The following is a 19,114-nucleotide window of genomic DNA, read 5'->3' as shown; positions in this document are numbered from 1 at the left end:
CGCGCCGACCACCTTTTCGGAATCGGCACCTCTGGTGCCTCACGCGTTAGCCAAGCCTCTGCCCACACTTCTTTCCCACCCCTGCGTTTCAGTGCCAAAGAACAGCGACAGCAACAGTTTGGTTGTCCAGCAGCCCGTCTCCCGGGCGCGAAAGACGCGCCAAGGCCTCGCTCCTCTCCATGCGCGCAGCCCGGGGTTTCGGCTCTCCGACGCCTGCGACAGGACGCGCGGGCGGACGGCAGCTCCGTCCCCGGCCGCAACGCTGCCCCAGCGCCACCCGCCACGGGTCCCTCCCCCGCGCGGCCGCCGCGCTTCGCCTCCCCACGGGCGGGGGCGCCGGGCTGGGCGCATGCGCGCGGCATTCCCGGGCGCGCCGGCCACACTCCCCCCCCCACCCACTCGGTGAGCTTGTCACTTCCTGCCCTCGCCCCATCTCCGTCCGGGGTCAGTCAGTCGCTCCCTGTCGCTGCCGGAGAGTCTCTGCTTCCCCCTTCTTACCCGCTCCGCGGCGGTAGCGCAGGCTCCTCAGGGAGGGGGAGACAGAGAAAGGGCGAGACTGACTTAATAAAGTTTCCTGAAACAACTACCACCAAAACCGGCCCGCGGTGGGGGGCGACTCCTGCTGCTTCCCGCCCCTCTCCATAGCCGGAGGGACCGTTGCAGGTGGAGCGGTGCCGGGGAGCCGGCTCCGGCGGCAGCCGTTGCCCCTGTGAGGCGCGCCTCAGCTCCTGCCCGGCCCGGCGCCGGCGCCCTCGGCGGTGGCGGCGGCGGCCGCGGGTGGTTCCTACTGTCAACTGTCTGCGCCGCCCGCCGTCAGCCCCGCCGCGCGGAGGGACGCCGGGAGCCGCCGCCGCCGTCGCCGTCGCCGCGGGCCGCGGAGGGACCTGGTGAGCTGTGGCGCTTCCGCGTCGGCGCCGGCGGGGACTCTTTGGGAGCGCGTCGGGCCCGAACGGTGGTTCCCTTCGCGTGGTCCGCGGAGGCCGCGCCAGGTGGGGCCCGCAGCCGCCTCCCCGCCGGGCTGCCCCCGAGAGCGCCCGTCCTGCCTTCCTTCCTTCCGCCCGTCCTCGGAGTTCAGTAAGTTGGGCGCACTTGGTGGTGGGGACGGGGCTCCGGCGTGGGGGGGCTCCGGTGGGGAGACCCCGGCGCACGTGCAGGTGGGAGGCCGTGGGCCGGCCGCGGGGGAGCCGCCCCTCGCCGCCCCGGCCGCCGCGCCCCCCGCCGGGCCGCCCGCGGGCCTCGGCGCCGGCCGTGCCAGCGCGCCCCGCGCCTCCATCTCCGCGCGCGCCCGCCGGGCCGGCGAGGCCGCCGCCCGCGCCGCCGGCCAGGCCTCGGTGGCCGCGTTTCCGGGTGGCGCGCCGGACCCGTGCGGGTCGGGCTGGGCAGCTCCGTGCGCGCTTCTCTCTCCGGAGCCCGGGAAAGCCGCGGGTCCGCGGAGGACCGCGCGGGGCGGGCGGAGGGGACATCTGTGGAAAATGTCCCCGCAGGAAGTTCTGGGTGAGTGACTGGTTTGTGCTTTTTTCAACAGCCAAGCCGCAATGAAGAGCTGCTTACAGTGAAAGGAAAGTAGGTCGCGCCCACTGAAAATGCCTTTAAGGGACAAATACTGTCAGACTGACCACCATCATCACGGATGCTGTGAACCAGGTATGCCCCTTTCTTCAGTGACTTTGCCCTCCGTCAGAGCCACTTTGCCTTCTGTTTTCTTCTGGTTCTCTTCCTGCGCAAGAAGTCATTCCCAAGGAAGCAGGCTGTAATTTTCCCTAGCGCGAAACTAGTTATGAGGCTAGATGCTCGTGCAAACAAGAGGTCTCCCCTACGTGGTCCCTTAAAAAAGAAAGTACAGCAGGTGTCACCTTCAGTCTTTCCCACCAGATCAGTTTCCCAGTCCCCTTACACCTTCTCTTTCGGGGCTGCCTGCAGTGAGTGACTGTACCCCGTGCTCTGTAAATGTTTAAAACGGAGGAGAAAAGAAACATAGTAGAATACTAGCATTTATCTTCATGGAAGTTGTTTCATTTAACCTTGGAACAGTGAAGTTTCTTATATGTTTGGTCAGAGAGTAGCCCTTTAAAACCTAAAAATGAGTTTAGTTTTGGCCTAAAAAAAAAAAAAAGTTTGTTGAACTCGTTGGAAGAATCAGGTTTTGCCAAGTGCAACCTTTGTAAAAAAATTTTGGGGAGAACATACTGTATTGCAATAATACTTTATTGCAAACAAACAAAAAAAACAAAAACAAACCCAAACAACAAAACCTGATTATTTAGATAGGCTATGCAAATATTTTAAAGATATATGTTTTATTCAGTGGAACTTTTGTAGTGGAAGGCTGTGAATGCTTTTTATATTTGTGTTCCAGTGACCTTTTATTACAGTTTTTTTTTAATTTTTATTAATTTTTAATTTATTGTGTTACATGGATTCAAGTGTCCCATTGAATATAACTCCCTCACCCCCCACCCGTGTCCTTTTTTATACCCCCTTTGCCCCCCTCCCCCTATCTCCCTCTCCCCTTTATTACAATTTATTTTGTGGGTTTTTTTTTTTGAGAATACTTCAAGTCACTTAGGTTGAACTTACTAGCAAAATCATTTTATTCAGGAAGAAGTTTACTGAATCATTTTATTGACAAGATATTATTGAGCACCTGTAAGGTGCTAGGCACTGTCCAGGCAATGGGAATGTAAGTGGTAAAGCAGATAAGGTCATTCATTCCCTTACAGGACTTCTGAGTGGGAAGAGATAGACATTAATGAATAAAACCAAGCTAATGTGTGACTATAGCTTATTTAGTGTATTCTGATCATTAAAGTTTTCCAGATACTTTAATGTCTTTTTAAAGATATTTTCCAGAGTTGAACTTTTAAATATGTATTGGAACTTTTTGATTCTCCCCCCTTCCCCCAGGATCAAGAAATCAGATAAGTTGATTTATTTTGAAAATTTCAACTTTCTTTTACCCTAACCTTTCCATGCAGTTTATGTTTCAGACTACCAAGTCAAAATAGTTGGTATTTCTTTGCTTTCTTAGTTATAATTAAACACTTACTAAGCATTTAGGTCAGTGGAAAGCTAGAAGTTTGTTAACTTATAGGGGAGTTAATTGTCATTGTTTTAGAGGAAGGTAGGTGCTGAGTGGGAGGATGTTTCCAGAACTGAGGGGAATATATTATGATAAAAGGTGACTTGATGTTTGAAGAATTCTTTTAATGGGCTCTCTGGAGAGGTCTGTTCTGGTTTGGATTATGAATGGTGGGTAAGTTCCTTGGATGAGAGCATGTGTTTCTGAGGAGGCCTTGACAGGATGGGTCAGTTTGTGGTGGTGTAAGCCTCAGTGTATGTATTTTCTTAGTTTTCTTTTAAGAATTTTTTTTGCTATGGAAATGTTCAAATATTCAGAAGTAGAGAGAATTTTGTAAGGAACCTTGCACAACTTCCATCAGTGGTTAACACATGGACAGTCAATTTTCATATCTGTCCTCCCCTCCCTGTGATTTCCTTCTACATCATCCAACTGCTCCACTACCCTCTATTATTTGAAAGCATCTTCCAGACATCATCTGTAGAAGGATCTTTTAAGGAACTTGTTTAAGGTAGGAGAGAGCCTTACGAAAGTAGGTATTTTATTCTGAAAGTGTGCTTTTCAAAGGATGTATAAAAAGATGTTAGGCCCAGGCTGGTTGGCTCAGTGGTAGAGTGTTGACCCGGTGTGTGGATGTCCTGGGTTCGATTCCTGGTCAGGGCACACAGAAGCAACCAGCTGCTTCTCCACCCCTCCTCCTCCCCCTTTTCTCTCTCTCTACCCCTCCCGTAGCCATGGTTTGATTGGTTCCAGTGCATTGGTCCTAGGTGCTGAGGGTGGCTCTGTGGAGCCTCCACTTTAGGTGCTGAAAATAGCTTAGTTGCAAGCATGGCCCGAGATGGGCAGAGCATTGGCACTGGATGGGGGTTGCCAGATGGATACTGGTCGGGGTGCATGTGGAAGTGAACTCCTCTCACTTGAAAAAGAAGAACGAAAAAAAGAAAGATATTAACTTCTCGAGGTCTGGGTTTTTGGTTAGAGTGAGATGGTGAGTGTGTGTGTGTGTGTTCCTAAATGTTCATATAACCTGATCTAGGGAGGAGATGATAAAATATGTAAGAAGAAATTGTATGGAATATTAATATATAAATTTTTTTAGTGCTGAGAGTATGTTTTCAAATGAAGAAAGGCTAGTTTCTTAAATAGTAACCACTACACAGATATGTGTACCTGGAGGATGTGTCCTTGCATAACTAAGCCAATCCTGGGTTTATTTTGAATGATATCTCAGGAGGTACACGTGTTCTGGTGGTAGCAGGGTGTGAAGGTGATGGGGAACAAAATTTAGCTTTAGCTTTAAAAGCAGGTGTTGTCACATGAAAGTGGAAGTAGATGTATTATAGAAAGTTTTCTGGAGCATGTACCTAAATGAGGAAAGGGAGTGCTAAGGAGAAGTTCCCATTTTTTTCCTTTATCCCTCCCTTATTTATTAGTTTTTTTGTTCTTTCTTTTTAGAATTCTTGCCACTTACAGAGTCAGACCTTGAAGCTTTTAGTTCTTTACAATTGCATAATTTCCACTCTTTCTTTTGTAGCTGTTACTATTTTTTGTCAAACAGTTACCAGTTTACAAAGTACAAATACTGGAAAGAGATCCATCTAATCCAAGTAAATGGTATCACCCATCTATTTACAAACTTCTGTTATTGTTTCTCAAGCAGTGGTCACAAACTCATTAGTCAACAGAGCCAAGTATCAACAGTATAACGATTGAAATTTCTTTTGAGATCCAAATTTTTTAAACTTAAACTCTATAGGTAAGTACATTTCTTATCAAGGTAGCGCCCACACGTGGTGGTTTGTGGAAGAGCCACACTCAAGGGGCCAAAGAGCTGCATGTGGCTTGTGGGCCGCAGTTTGCCGACCAGGGCTAGGGGGTTGAATTCTACTTCTCTTAGGTTTTGGAAAAGATTTTGTATTTTTGTCAGGAAAGCAGTTGATTGGCACGTGATGATAAAGGTGTGGTAGTGATGATGATGGTGACAACATGGACTCTTATTGAGCTCCTAGTATATTCCAGGTTCTGTGTTAACCAGTTTACTGCTATTAGTTAATCTAATCCTCACACAGTCCTATGATTTAGGTACTTTTATTATCACTATTTTAGTTATGAGAAAAGAGAGACCAGAGATTTTAGTCTGCCCTAGTTGTGTCTAGTAAATGGCAGAAAGAGAATTTCAACACAGTCCAGGTCTGGAATTTTAATAATCACAGTTAGGGCTGATGTCAGATGTTCTCAGAATGAATTGTATTTGTGTATGTTCTGAATTCATTTAAAATACCCCTACGTGTCTCATAAAAATTATGACAGTTTTGCTTAATAAAATGTCTGGGACCTGAGACACATAGTTCCTTCCATTTGTGTACACTGAGCACAAGCCTATAAGAGAATCTAAGTCTACATCTGTATACATAGCACAACAGGCTTTAGCCCCCTCAGAAAAACTAAACGCTGTCCACTCCCAGACCTTGAAGCAGTAGCAGTCCACAAAACTGAAGAGCTCTCCTTATCGCCCCACACTGAGCACATGATCCACTGTGAAACGGTAATAGTCAAGTAGAGCATTATAATATTTAAAAAAGAGGTAATTAAAGTAGCCGGTTTTCCTCCAATGCAACCATCTCTCTTTATTTGATATCTGATGGAAAATTCAGTTTCCCTTTTTGGTTACCTTGTTTCATTTTACCAAAATATAATTCACTGCATATTTATAAAGCTAATTTGAGAATTTTGGAAAGCAGGGGTGATCTAGACCTCTATATATGGAAATAATTTTCATTTATTTATTTATTATTATTATTATTTTTTGTATTTTTCTGAAGTTGGAAACGGGGAGGCAGTCAGACAGACTCCCACATGCGCCCGACCGGTATCCACCCGCCATGCCCATCTGGGGGCGATGCTTTGCCCATCTGGGGCATCGCTCTGTTGCAACCAGAGCCATTCTAGCGCCTGAGGCAGAGGCCACAGAGCCATCCTCAGTGCCCGGGCCAACTTTGCTCCAGTGGAGCCTTGTCTGCGGGAGGGGAAGAGAGAGACAGAGAGGAAGGAGAGGGGGAGGGGTAGAGAAGCAGATGGGCGCTTCTCCTGTGTGCCCTGGCCGGGAATCGAACCCGGGACTCCTGCACGCCAGGCCGACGCTCTACCACTGAGCCAACCGGCCAGGGCTAATTTTTATTTTTAAAATGGAAATATTTTTACTTACTATAAAAAAATAAATAGTCTCTCAAATGCACATTTCTAAAGTCCAGGCTCTGAAGTACTAGTGAAGTGTGAGGCAGAAAGTGAAAATTGCCCCTATAAACCTAACAGAACCTTTGTTAAGTTTTGTTGGTAACCCACCAGACTCTTTGGTGTTTAATACATGTATATTGTCAAATTTATTTCTTTGAGTAGCTATTGAAATACATATTAATATAAGCGTGATCACATTCTATAACTTGTTTTTGTTGTTAATCTGTTGTTGACATCTTTTGTTTTCAGTACATGGACACCTAGGCTCATGCTTTCTGACAGCTCATGCTTTCAGAGAGTCCACTGTATGGATATTTCATTGTTTATTTAGTCTCCTTTCTTTTGAGACGCCTTTAAGTTGTTTGAAAGTTTTCTCAGTTTAATTACGGTGCCGCAGAGCACTGCAGTGAACTTTCTTGTACATCTATCACTGCGTGCTCTACCACTTCTTTAGGTACTGGTTTTTGAATTGTGCTTTCACAGTTGTCCGGAGAGCTGTACTAGATTGTCCAGAGGGTTTTGAAATGGTTGATGAGGTGCATTTAGGCCATCATTACCCTAGAACTGTGGTTAAATATAGTGATTTCTCTTCAAGGGGAAGAAAAAGGCACATGACAAATCTGTATTAAATACCAGGATAGGAAGATCTTTGCATTTAAACTTATTATCAAGCCTTAAGTAGCCTTATTTTAGCCTTGAATTGAGAATAATTTTAGTTGTTATTTTCTAGTTATTTCATTTTGCCTTACAAAGATGATGGTGAAATATGTACAAGTGTGATTATCATTGACACAACTGTAGCCAACCATTGTTGTACTTGAGTAGTAAATGATTTAAATAACCATTGTTTGTGGGCCTTGGGTGGGTATTTGTCTTCCCTGCAGTATATATCCTGGAACCTGGAGATGCTCCTTTGCTGCAGCAGCCACTACAGACATCCAAATCTGGTATTCAGCAAATAATTGAGTGCTTTCGATCAGGTATGACTGTTTTAAGATGAAGTTTTCAGTCTTCACATAGCAGTTAAAAACTTACCTAGAAATTCTTAGAAATAATTTTTAAAGATTAAATGTCTACACTTTTAATAGCATTTTTAATGTTATATTTTTTAGAACAGTAGATGAATAAATATTGATGTAACCTAGAGATTTTCAGTACTATGTATTATATATTGATTTTAAAATTAACTTATTCAATATGGTTTAAAGAAATATGTGGTATATATGCTGATAAAGTGTCCCTTTCTCTCTTGAAAAGTCATTGTTATTTTTTTTTTAATTTTTTAAATTTTTACAGAGAGAGTCAGAGAGAGGGACAGACAGGAACGGAGAGAGATGAGAAGCATCAATCATCAGTCTTTTGTTGCGACACCTTAGTTGTTCATTGATCGCTTTTTCATATGTGCCTTGACTGCGGGCCTTCAGCAGATGGAGTAGCCCCTTGCTTGAGCCAGCGACCTTGGGTCCAAGCTGGTGAGCTTTGCTCAAACCAGATGAGCCTGTGCTCAAGCTGGCGACCTCGGGGTCTCGAACCTGAGGTCTTCCGCATCCCAGTCCGAGGCTCTATCCACTGCGCCACCGCCTGGTCAGGCTATTTTTTTGACACGTTATTCATAAGCTCTCAAGGGGCCGTGGTAAATTATACTAGGTCTGTGTAAGTTTTGGAAGAGTGGATTATTTACTCAGAATGTCTGAGAGGTCACTTGTCCTAGATTAATTACTTTATCAGCTCTATGACTCTTCTAACCCTGGAGTTTGAATATCTAAACCAGCACAAGATAGAAAAAAGACTAATTTCAACCCTGATAGCTTCAGATACATTTTAGTTTTTCTTTCCGTTAGATCAGTGGTAGTCAACCTGGTCCCTACCACCTACTAGTGGGTGTTCTAGCTTTCATGGTGGGTGGTAGCAGAGCAACCAAAGTATAAATAAAAAGATAAATTTAACTATAGTAAGTTGTTTTATAAAGATTTATTCTGCCAAACTTAGCAAAAATCCGATATAAAGTACTTGGTAAGTAATTATTATTATATGCTTTAACTTGCTGTAACTCTGCTTTATAAATTTTATAAAGTAAAGTTACTTCCCTACTTTATAAATCATCATTACTGTGGAACTGGTGGGCGGTTAGAAAATTTTACTACTAACAGAGATACAAAAGTGGACGGTAGGTATTAAAGTTTGACCTCCCCTGCATTAGATGATTACAATAATTAGATAGGTAAGTGTACTATTTGTGCAGTTGCTATTCAGTGCTATAGAATTATTGTTGCTTACCACCTATCAAAGATTGAGAAGTGTTAGAACTCCTCCTGTGTTATCAGTAAGATCTTAAGTTGCTGTGATCCACTGGTCTACCTCAAGTGGATTTGGCTTCCCTGACATTGCTGACCATTGAGTCAAATTCGAAAAAACTCACACATGACAATGGCTTTCTAACAATGGATGCTTACAGGATTAGAATATCTTTTGTTATTTTTAATTTATCTTAATGAAATTATTAAGATAAATGTTAACATATTATTTATCTTTTTTTTTAACTGAGAAAAAGAGTCAGACAGAGGGATAGATAGGGACAGACAGATGAGAACAGAGAGAGATGAGAAGCATCAGTTTTTCATTGCGACACCTTAGTTCATTGATTGCTTTCTCATATGTGCCTTGACAGTGGGCCTTCAGCAGACTGAGTAACCCCTTGCTCGAGCCAGCAACCTTGGGTCCAAGCTGGTGAGCTTTGTTCAAGGCAGATGAGCCCGCGCTCAAGCTGGCGACCTCTGGTTCTCGAACCCGGGTCCTCTGCATCCCAGTCCAACGCTCTATCCACTGCGCCACCGCCTGGCCAGGCTATATTATTTATCTTAATGAAAAAAATACTGAGATTCATAGGCAAAGATAATTTATATGCAGCCACATTTTGTATTGGTGAGATATTTTTTGATGTGCTTCTTTTTAAAACATTGTAAAGGGAAATAGCATATATTTGGTTTATTTTAGGATACTAAGAAATAAGTTGTTCCTTTCTCTAAAGATAAAGGTTTTTTATTTACTCTCTAAGATCCATTTCTTAGACTTTTCATCTATAGTCATCATGGCATTACTTTTATGTATATTTAATTAAATAAGTATTGAGTATATACCATATACTTATGCTCAGGTTGGTTGTTGTTGTAACCTATTTAAGGGTGGTTTTTGTTTTTTATTTTTGATAATTGCCCTTGGTCAACAGTAATAATTGATGGGTCAAATTTTCCTATGGTAAATACAATTAAAATTTTAGTTATTAGGAACTGTATTTAAATATATTTCTGACAAAACAGAAGAATGGCTAGTTTCTGTTTGTAGTAAGAACATCTGTTAGCTACTTTTAGACATAACATTTGTGTTCTTTTTTTTCTTTAATTCAATGAAAGGAGGGGATGCAGAGACAGACTCCCACATGCATCCCAACCAGGATCCATCCAGCAAGCCCAGTAGGGGGCAGTGCTCTGCCCATCTGGGGCATTGCTCTGTTGCTCAACAACCAAGCTCTTAGCACCTGAGGCAAAGGCCATGGAGCCATACTTAGTGCTTGGGGGCAATGTGCTCCAATTGAGCCATGGCTGCAGTAGGGGAAGAGAGAAAGGAAGAGAGAGGGGGAGGGAAAGGGGTGGAGAAGCAGATAAGTGTTTCTCCTGTGTGCCCTGACTGGGAATTGAACTCAGGACATCCACACGTCAGGGCAGTACTCTACCACTGAGCCAATCGACCATGGCCTCTTTGTGTTCTTTCTAATATTGTATATTTAGTAATATTTCTTTTTAAAAATTTATAATGTGGAATAAATAAGGTCATTTTCTACTGCTTCAGTTTACTATACAGTGGTATCTTTAGATACGAATTTAATTTGTTCTGTAACTGTGCTCGTAAATCAGTCAACTTGTATATCAAACTGCCAATACTGGACCCATGTGCCAACTAGCGGCAGCTTCTCGAATCACGACTCGTATCTCAGAATATTGCTCAGATCTTGAACAAAAATACGGACCGAGTCGCAGCTCGTATCTTAAAAAATTCGTATGTTGATCTGTTTGTATCTCAAGGTACCACTGTAGTTATTTGATTAAAAAGTTAGAATTGGTTCATTCATAAGTGCTTTGTCTTGTAAAAAATACCTATAAGCAAGACCCTATACTCAAAATTATATATTTTTTCATTTTGAAAGATCAGTATTTAAAAATGAAGTTTTTTTGTTTCCATATTGTACTATGGTCATATCTGTTTTCTGTGTTTGCTATTTCTTTACTATCTAAGCTAAAGAAAAAGGACTGAAATTTGTAGTATGTTCTTTTTATTTATTTTTTATTTATTTTTTATTTATTTTTTGTATTTTTCTGAAGCTGGAAACGGAGAGAGACAGTCAGACAGACTCCCGCATGCGCCCGACCAGGATCCACCCGGCACGCCCACCAGGGGGTGACGCTCTGCCCCTGGGGCGTCGCTCTGTCGCCACCAGAGCCACTCTAGTGCTTGGGGCAGAGGCCAAGGAGCCATCCCCAGTGCCCGGGCCATCTTTGCTCCAGTGGAGCCTCAGCTGCGGGAGGGGAAGAGAAAGACAGAGAGGAAGGAGAGGGGGAGGGGTGGAGAAGCAGATGGGCGCTTCTTCTGTGTGCCCTGATCGGGAATCGAATCCTGGACTTCTGCACACCAGGCTGACGCTCTACCACTGAGCCAACCGGCCAGGGCCCGTATGTTCTTTTTAAAATGTTCCCAGCAAATTTGCCTTCTGAGTTAATTTTCATTTAGGCAAATTCTGAAAATACTATAATTTTAATTCTTTAAGTACTCAATAATTTAAATTAGAGGTAATTTAGAAATATGCTGACTGATGTGAAGAGACTAATTTTAGATTTAAGAAGGAATTTTTTACTTCATTAATGTGTCCTTTAGCAGTTTTAATTTCTCCAGGATAATAATCTCTTACATATCTGGGTAGTCTAAAGTCTGCTAAAGTATCTCTTCTTTAGCACTCAGGTGTTTAGCTATGGCTGACCAAAACTTTGGGATGATGAGATGGCGCTTTAGAGGAGCTGAGAGCCCTCCCACCTTGAGACCCTTGCAGGTCTCTCCCAGTGCTGCTCTACTTCCAAGCGTGGCTTCAATAACTCATCCTTTTCTAGGCTCTTTCCAGTATAGCTGGATCACACACATTGCATTTAAAGAGGTATGCTGGCAGTGGTGTATACCTGGTGGAGATTTGAAGGCAGAGCTCTGAAGTCCATGCTTTTGTTCTTGTTAACCTTATGGAGGCTGTCAGATTGGGCAATAATCATATTAGCATATCTACCATTACCTTCAAGCACAGATAATTGTCTTTAGCAACAGTGTCATCTCTGTTTAAGTGACTCACCTTCTTCTGCCTAGGCTAGGTTCTCTGTGACCTGGTATTAATTCCTGCTCAAGTTGGAAGTTCATAAAAGGTTGCGGAAGGAGTTGACTCATATTTTATGTCCACCAGCCCCATGTGTGCTGTACTGACTGCATGACCAGTTTTGACCATTCTCTTTGCCTCACACTTCTGCTTTTGCTTTGGCCCTGTTTTTCTGGCTTTAAATTACATGTCCTTATCCACCTCTGATAACTTTATTTTTGTCTACTTGACTTGTAAACTAGTTTTGAATAGATTTTTCTTTTTTGGAATAAGTGGTATGTGCTTGTAGTTTTTAAAATACAAAGAAGAACAAAAAGATATAAAAGAATAAGTCTCTTTTCTCAGGCAACCACTGCTACATAGTTTGTATCTTCTTCCATGAACCCTTCTATACATATAGAAGCATATTTTCCTCATTTTTTCCTAATACAAGTGGTAGCTGAGTCTGTATACTGTTATGTGTCTTTGCTTTATTAACAGTACAGTGCACTGTTGTTTGACATCTGTCTGTAGGTGATGTCTCATTTTCTTTAAAGAAAACTGTCTTATTTTTCCCGGACCTACAAATTTTCTGCCTTGAAATCCCTGATGGTTAGGTGACTTGAGACATATTGTTTGCTCTGAATCCCTGACTTCTGGTACTGTGTTTACTGCACCCTGCCCTTTCCTAGAGCCTTGCCTTGGTTGTGTTAGTCCTTCCAGGATCACTTCTCACTCAGTTCTCAAATTTCCCTCCTTTCTATTACACTTATATTTTAGCTCAGGGGGTCTCCAAACTTTTTACACAGGGGGCCAGTTCACTGTCCCTCAGACCATTGGAGGGCTGCCAAATACGTGGTCCTCTCACTGACCACCAATGAAAGAGGTGCCCCTTCTAGAAGTGCAGTGGGGGCTGGATAAATGGCCTCAGGGGGCCACATTGCAGCCCGTGGGCCGTAGTTTGGGGGCGCCTGTTAAAATTTTTGCTTCTTTCCTTCCTGGGCTTTCTCCCTAAATTGAAACAAAATTTTAACTAACAAAGTATACTTTCATGAGACATTTATTAAAATGTATTTTATAGAGCTCAATACTTTCTTAAGTCTTTTATTCTTCTGGTAGAGGCAAAAGAGCTATGGATTGTCCTAAGGTTAGAAAAAGAAAAATGGTGGGGTGGAGAGAAATGTAATCATTTTGTCTGATACTTAGTTAGAACTGGTCTTTAACTCCTTCCTCTCTGTCTCTCTTTTCCCCTCCTGCAGCCGGGGCTCCATTGGAGCAAAGATAGCCTGGGTGCTGGGGATGGCTCCTTGGCCTCTGCCCCAGGCGCTAGAGTGGCTCTGGTTGGGCAGGGTGAAGCCCCGGAGGGGCAGAGCATCGCCCCCTGGTGGATCCCGGTCGGGCGCATGCGGGAGTCTGTCTGACTGTCTCTCTCCGTTACCAACTTCAGAAAAATACAAAAAAAAAAAAAAAAAAAAAAAAAGAACTGGACTTTAACCCTGACTGGGTAGCTCAGTTGGTTAGAGCATCATCCCAATATGCCAAGGTTTGGGGTTTGATCCTTGGTCAGAGAACATATGAGAATCAACCAGTGAATGCATGAATGAGTGGAACAACAAATTGATGTTTTTTTCTCTCTCTACATTCCTCTCTCTAAAATCATTCAATTAAAAAAATTAGATACATGTGGTGGTGCAGTGGATAAAGTGTCTGTCTGGAATGCTGAGGTCACTGGTTTGAAACCCAGGCTTGCCTGATCAAGGCACATATGAGAAGCAACTACTATGAGTTGATGCTTCCTGCTTCTCCCCAACCCCGTCTTTCTCTTTCCTCTCAAAAATAAAAATAAAAAATTAGAAAAGATAATAAAACTGGTCTTTAATATGAAATTGACATCTTTTTTGAATTCCTGAAATATGTAATATTGTAAAAAGATAATATGTAATATTATTGAAAAAAGATTTTGTCCGTAGAATACACTACTGCTATGTGCAATGAACAACATCTTTTTTGAATTTTAAGGAGGAATAAATTGTAGTGAAAATGAGAATTAGCTTTGTGTGATGTTTGCTATTGTCATTATTTTTCTAAATTTAGCTTTGGTCATTTAACTTCTTTGAAGAAGTGTTTTTGTTTTTGTTTGTTTTTACTGCTTAGAACAACATTAATAATGCCAGTTAGTATAGCTGTGACTGGGTGGTGAGGCCTTCCTCCTGACTCTTCAAGCAAAGGCATAGGAGGCAATTAGCACTTATCAGAGATACAGTACGAAGTGTTTTTTTTTTGTTTGTTTTTTACATAGAAGTTATAGAAAATTTAAAATCTAGATTTTTTTTTTTTTTTTTTTGCATTTTTCTAAAGCTGGAAACAGGGAGAGACAGTCAGACAGACTCCCGCATGCGCCCGACCGGGATCCACCTGGCACGCCCACCATGGGGTGACGCTCTGCCCACCAGGGGGCGATGCTCTGCCCATCCTGGGCGTCGCCATGTTGCGACCAGAGCCACTCTAGCGCCTGAGGCAGAGGCCACAGAGCCATCCCCAGCGCCCGGGCCATTTTTGCTCCAATGGAGCCTTGGCTGCGGGAGGGGAAGAGAGAGACAGAGAGGAAGGCGCTGCGGAGGGGTGGAGAAGCAAATGGGCGCTTCTCCTGTGTGCCCTGGCCGGGAATCGAACCCGGGTCATCCGCATGCTAGGCCGATGCTCTACCGCTGAGCCACCCGGCCAGGGCTAAAATCTAGATATTTTTAAGGCCAACTATTTTTTGTATGAATAAAAAAAGTGTAGATTTATTTGTTTGACTTGTTGTTTTTTGATTCATCTTCAAAGCCTGTTATTTGGGACTGTATTCCTAGGGAGCAGCCATTTATATTAGTCTGGGAATTTCTCAAGGGCACAGGTCACACCCTTCTCTTTCATGTCTCCAGTGCATATTAGATGTTCAATAAGTATTTGTTAAACTAAACTAAAAGATTCACCAAGTAGGCATTAAGGTAATTTTATTCTGCCTCCAAATTTTTTGTTGTATATGGCAGTGTTCCATAATTAATCTAGTTTTTAAACAACCCTTATACGTGGTGGTTTTAAGATGACAATTTTAATGTTTTTAAGTTTTTCCTAGTTTTTACTTTTAAGTAACATATGTTAAGGGGTGATATGTTAGAATTTTTTTTCATACTTGTCTTAGAACTCAGGAGTTTGACTGGAGTTACAGATTTGCTTATAATGTTGGGATGGTACTGTGAAGATTGAGTTCATGTGTGGTCAGCAGTAAAGCAAGCAGTATACCATTTAAAATGTTTACTACCACTACTTAAAATTGTTGACCAACATATCAGTATATTAAGAAAAAAAATCAAAGCTTATCTTTGTCTAGCACAGAAGAGCACTAACTGTAACTCTTAGAAAAACTTTTAATGCCTATATTTATGGAATTAAAAATTAAAAGTATTTATTTTTATTTTTAAATTATCTATCTAGCTATCTATCTAGCTATCTCAGGGGTCTCAAACTCGCGGCCCGCGGGCCGCATGCGGCCCACCGAACAATTTTGTGTGACCCGCAGACTAATCCACGAAGTTCAAAATATTTTGGATAAAATTAAGTAAGCCTAGGGGCCTACTTGTATTTTTCATTTCTCTAGCATCCTAGCTAGATATTAGCTTAGTTAACAGCAGTTGTGATGCGAACTACAGTTTCTGGTCATTTTGTGACACTGAGTAAACTGCATGTATGATTGTGCTTGTTGTACTGATTTTTTTTTGTTTTCAACTGCAGTGAGAAAAGTGTTGCGTAACAGTTGCCTTTTGTAGACCTAGTGCGGCCCACCGAATGGCTGTGATCTTGCTCTGCTGCCCACATGCTGAGTTGAGTTTGAGACCCCTGATCTATCTAAAAGAGAAGTAGGGAGGCAGAAAGACAGATTCCCGCATAAGCCCTGACCGGGATCCACCCAGCGAGCCCTCTACTGGGATGATGCTTTGCCCATCTGTGGCTGCTGCTCCGTTGCTCCGCAACTGATCTATTTGAGTGCTTGAGGCCAGGCCATGGAACCTCAGCACCTGGGGCCAACTTTGCTTGAACCATCTGAGCCATGGCTACAGGAGGGGGAGAGAGAGAGAGAGAGAAGGAAAGAGAGGAAAGGGGGAGCGGTGGAGAAGCAGATGGTCGCTTGTCCTGTGTGCCCTGACCAGGAATCAAACCCGGGACTTCCACATACTGGGCCAACGCTCTACCGCTGAGCTAACCCACCAGCGCCAAAAGTATTTTTCTTATTGATAAAATGTGTAAGTAGAATTAATAAATCTTTCAGGTCCCTTTATTGATTTCCCAGTTAACTCTACATGGAATAGAAAAATCTTGTTTATAGAGAGAATTTTCTTAAACACATAGAGAAAGCTCTCAATATGCCATTTTAAAAGTGTTAATCAGGTATGGTGGTGAGGGCTGGGAACATAATGATAAACATTAAATCTACCTTCTCTGTCCTTTTAGAGCTTCCAGGTGAATGGGGATACAGAAAAATAATTAATTACAAGCTAGTGGGATGATATAGTATAGTTGTAAAGCATGCTATGGGCATAGATATGAAGAATTTTTAACAAAGATACAGGAGGGGTCAGAAAGGCTTCCTGGAGGATGTGACATATAACCTGAGATTTGAAGGATTACTACACATGAGCCCGACCAGGGAAATGTAGAATGTTGTAGGAAGAGAAATAAAAACATAGGTGAAGTCCTGAAAAGCGAGAAAGAGAGAATTTGGTTAATTCGTGGACCTGAAAGACATTTGGTATGTCTGGGTTAACACAACTATTTTGTATGTGTGTGTGTGTTTAGGGTGGGGTAGCACTTGTGATCAGTAATTAAGAATGATTAGTCAAAGAGTCAAATGCTTTTCTATTTTCGAGCACTCTCTATGAATATAACTTTATAACTAGGAATATGTAGGAAATTGATAGATGTTTTTTAATTTAAAAAGTATTTTGCTGATTTTGAAGAGGGAGAGTGAGAAAGAGGAAAAGAGGGAGGGAGGGAGGGAAGAAAGGAAAGAGGAGAGAGAGAGAGAGAGAGAGAAACTCGGTTTGTTGTTCCTCTTGTTTATGCCTTCGTTGGTTGATTATTGTATGTGTTGGAACGATGCTCTCAGCAGCTGAGCCTCAGCTAAGTATGGTTTTTGTTTTCAATGGTTGACTGAGAGAACCTGGTAGACAAAGTGATATGTCTGATGTAGGGATGCAGTCTTATATTTTCATAACCTCATGCTGTCCTTTTTTATGTAACTCTTCAGCTGAATTCTTAAGTTAACCTATTATGTTACTTTTGTGTCTTCAGTCTTTTTTGAATATCTTTAAAGTTGAATTTTTAGTGTAGGTTTTATAGGTCTTTTAAGGTAGAATTAAAGTGTGCAGAAATTTCCTATGTTTCTGCTGGTTTTACACTCAACTACACTTCCTGAGGACTTCATGTAGATCAGTTAGAGGTTTATCTAAAATATTTTGTTTGTCCACCTCTCATAATTTGTCAGTCACTTAGGAATTTGTAAACTATAAGTAGTAGCAGTTCATTGGCAGTATATTTTGTAATGTGAAATGAACTTTGCAAATATGTGTATATTTTTTTAATGTATGTATGCTTTTTTATTTACTTCATATATATGTTTGTACGTTTGCATGTAAATTTGCTTTTTTATAAAGAATAATACCCAAGCTATATTCTGAATCTTCTTAAATTTATGTTTTCTAATTTTGTGGTAATAAGGTCTAGTGGACCATATTAGTAAACATTGATTTGAATTTGGGAAGTGGTGGAAATTATTTTATTATGTATATTTTTTCCAGTAGAAACCTAAATATATGGTTTTTGGGGATTTAAGGTCATATATCTTCTTTCATAATTCTCTAAGATAGGTTTGGTTTGTTTGTTTTACAAGATGGATAAATGAAAGTGCAAAGATTATGCTCTTTAAGGTCATCTAAAGACTTGGTAAGTTGTGGTAACCTGCTAATCAGTCTTTTAGCAGTAAGGTTGGTCTGTTTTTAGGATGATGGTGAAATAAAAGTGGTGATTAGTACAAAAATTAAATGTAGACAGATTGCAAAAGATTGAATCAGAAATGTTTAACTTTTATGGACCCTTCAATATTAATTACATTAGTAAGATTTTACTCTTTAGTAGTTCCTGAGCTTAAATATTAAATAGTCAAATGCTGTTGAATAACAGAACATTTTACACCCAAATAGTCTTAAAGGTATTTTTCAGGACACTTTTATTTTTAATTAAAATCAATATTATTATTATTTTGTATTTGAGAAAACTGAAGGCTCATTAATTAAATTACTGCAGATCAGTTTTGTCAGTTTACCTGTGGCAAAGACCTGGAGGAAGTAGTGACAAAGACCTTCCATTTTTTTTTTTTTCCATTTGTGTTTTATTCTTGATGGATGTTTTAATTTTAAAGATCAGATGCTTGTTGCCATTTATTTTTTTTCTCTGCCTTTTGATCCTTTGTCACAATGCTTAGGTTCCCAGATCACTGACATTTTTTAATGAATAGTTATTGAGCACTACTAGAGCTGAACACTTTGTAGTTACAAGTAAGACAGACTTGGTCTTGGCTGCTTTGTAGGTTATAATCTTAGCGGAAAAGACAGGCTTTATACTAGTAATTATGCCAATATTTAATTAATTACAATTGAGGTAAGTTTCTGAGGGAGAAAGGTTTTGAGTAAATATACAGTGGTATCAAGAGGCCTAAGCAAAATTCAAAATTATGAACAAGATCTACTGTCACACTAAATTGCCGTAATCCTATGTTGGCCCAGGACCTGAAGTAATTTGAGCTGAATTTAAAAAGAATAGTTGGCTCAGTGATAGAGTGTTGGCCCAGCTTGTGGATGTCCCAGGTTCAATTCCCAGTCAGGGCACACAGGAGAAGTGACCATCTGCTTCTCCATCCCTCCCTTTCTCGCTTCTCTCTCTCTCTTTCTGCCACAGCCATGGCTCAATTGGTTCAAGTTCATTGGCCCTGGGTGCTGAGGATGGCTGTGTGGAGCCTCCGCCTCAGGTGCTAAAAATAGCTCGGTTGTGAGCATGGCCCCAGATGGGGGTTGCTGGGTGGATCCTGGTTGGGGCACATGTAGGAGTCTGTCTCTCTGTCTCCCCTACTCTCACTTAGAAAAGAAGAAAAAAAAGAAAAGTCATAGACAATGCTGTGACAGTTTTGAATTGCTTTACAGAATCAGGGAAAATGTGTTACAAAAGTTCATGTTCACTTTCTAATGCAGAAGTGAGCTGTAAAAATCAGGCAAAAACTTTGGCAAGTAATAGGAGGGGATGGGGACATTTAGTTTTTTCTGTTCCTGTCCAGATCTATAGAGTCAGAATCTCTAGGGGTGGGTCACATACACCTTTATTCC

The 19,114-nt window shown here is 41.9% G+C and overlaps 1 protein-coding gene across 2 annotated transcripts in view; it reads left to right on the top strand.

The window, feature by feature from the left end:
- Positions 1-434: 434 nt before the first annotated feature.
- ZNF800 (zinc finger protein 800) overlaps positions 435-19,114 on the top strand; it is a 53,967-nt gene continuing 35,287 nt past the window's right edge. The window contains exons 1-3 of one of the 2 annotated variants that reach the window (XM_066262218.1): positions 435-1,074; positions 1,526-1,644; positions 7,198-7,293. In XM_066262218.1, coding sequence (XP_066118315.1) covers positions 1,584-1,644; positions 7,198-7,293 — 157 coding nt within the window. In that variant the 5' untranslated portion in view covers positions 435-1,074; positions 1,526-1,583. The remainder of the gene's footprint in view (positions 1,075-1,525; positions 1,645-7,197; positions 7,294-19,114) is intronic. The other variant, XM_066262219.1, reaches the window with a different exon arrangement.

Source organism: Saccopteryx bilineata, chromosome 2 (assembly GCF_036850765.1).
Source record: "Saccopteryx bilineata isolate mSacBil1 chromosome 2, mSacBil1_pri_phased_curated, whole genome shotgun sequence".
Classification (NCBI taxonomy): domain Eukaryota; kingdom Metazoa; phylum Chordata; class Mammalia; order Chiroptera; family Emballonuridae; genus Saccopteryx; species Saccopteryx bilineata.
The sequence above is the reverse complement of the archived record's forward strand: the minus strand, read 5'-3'. Positions and strand labels throughout refer to the sequence as shown.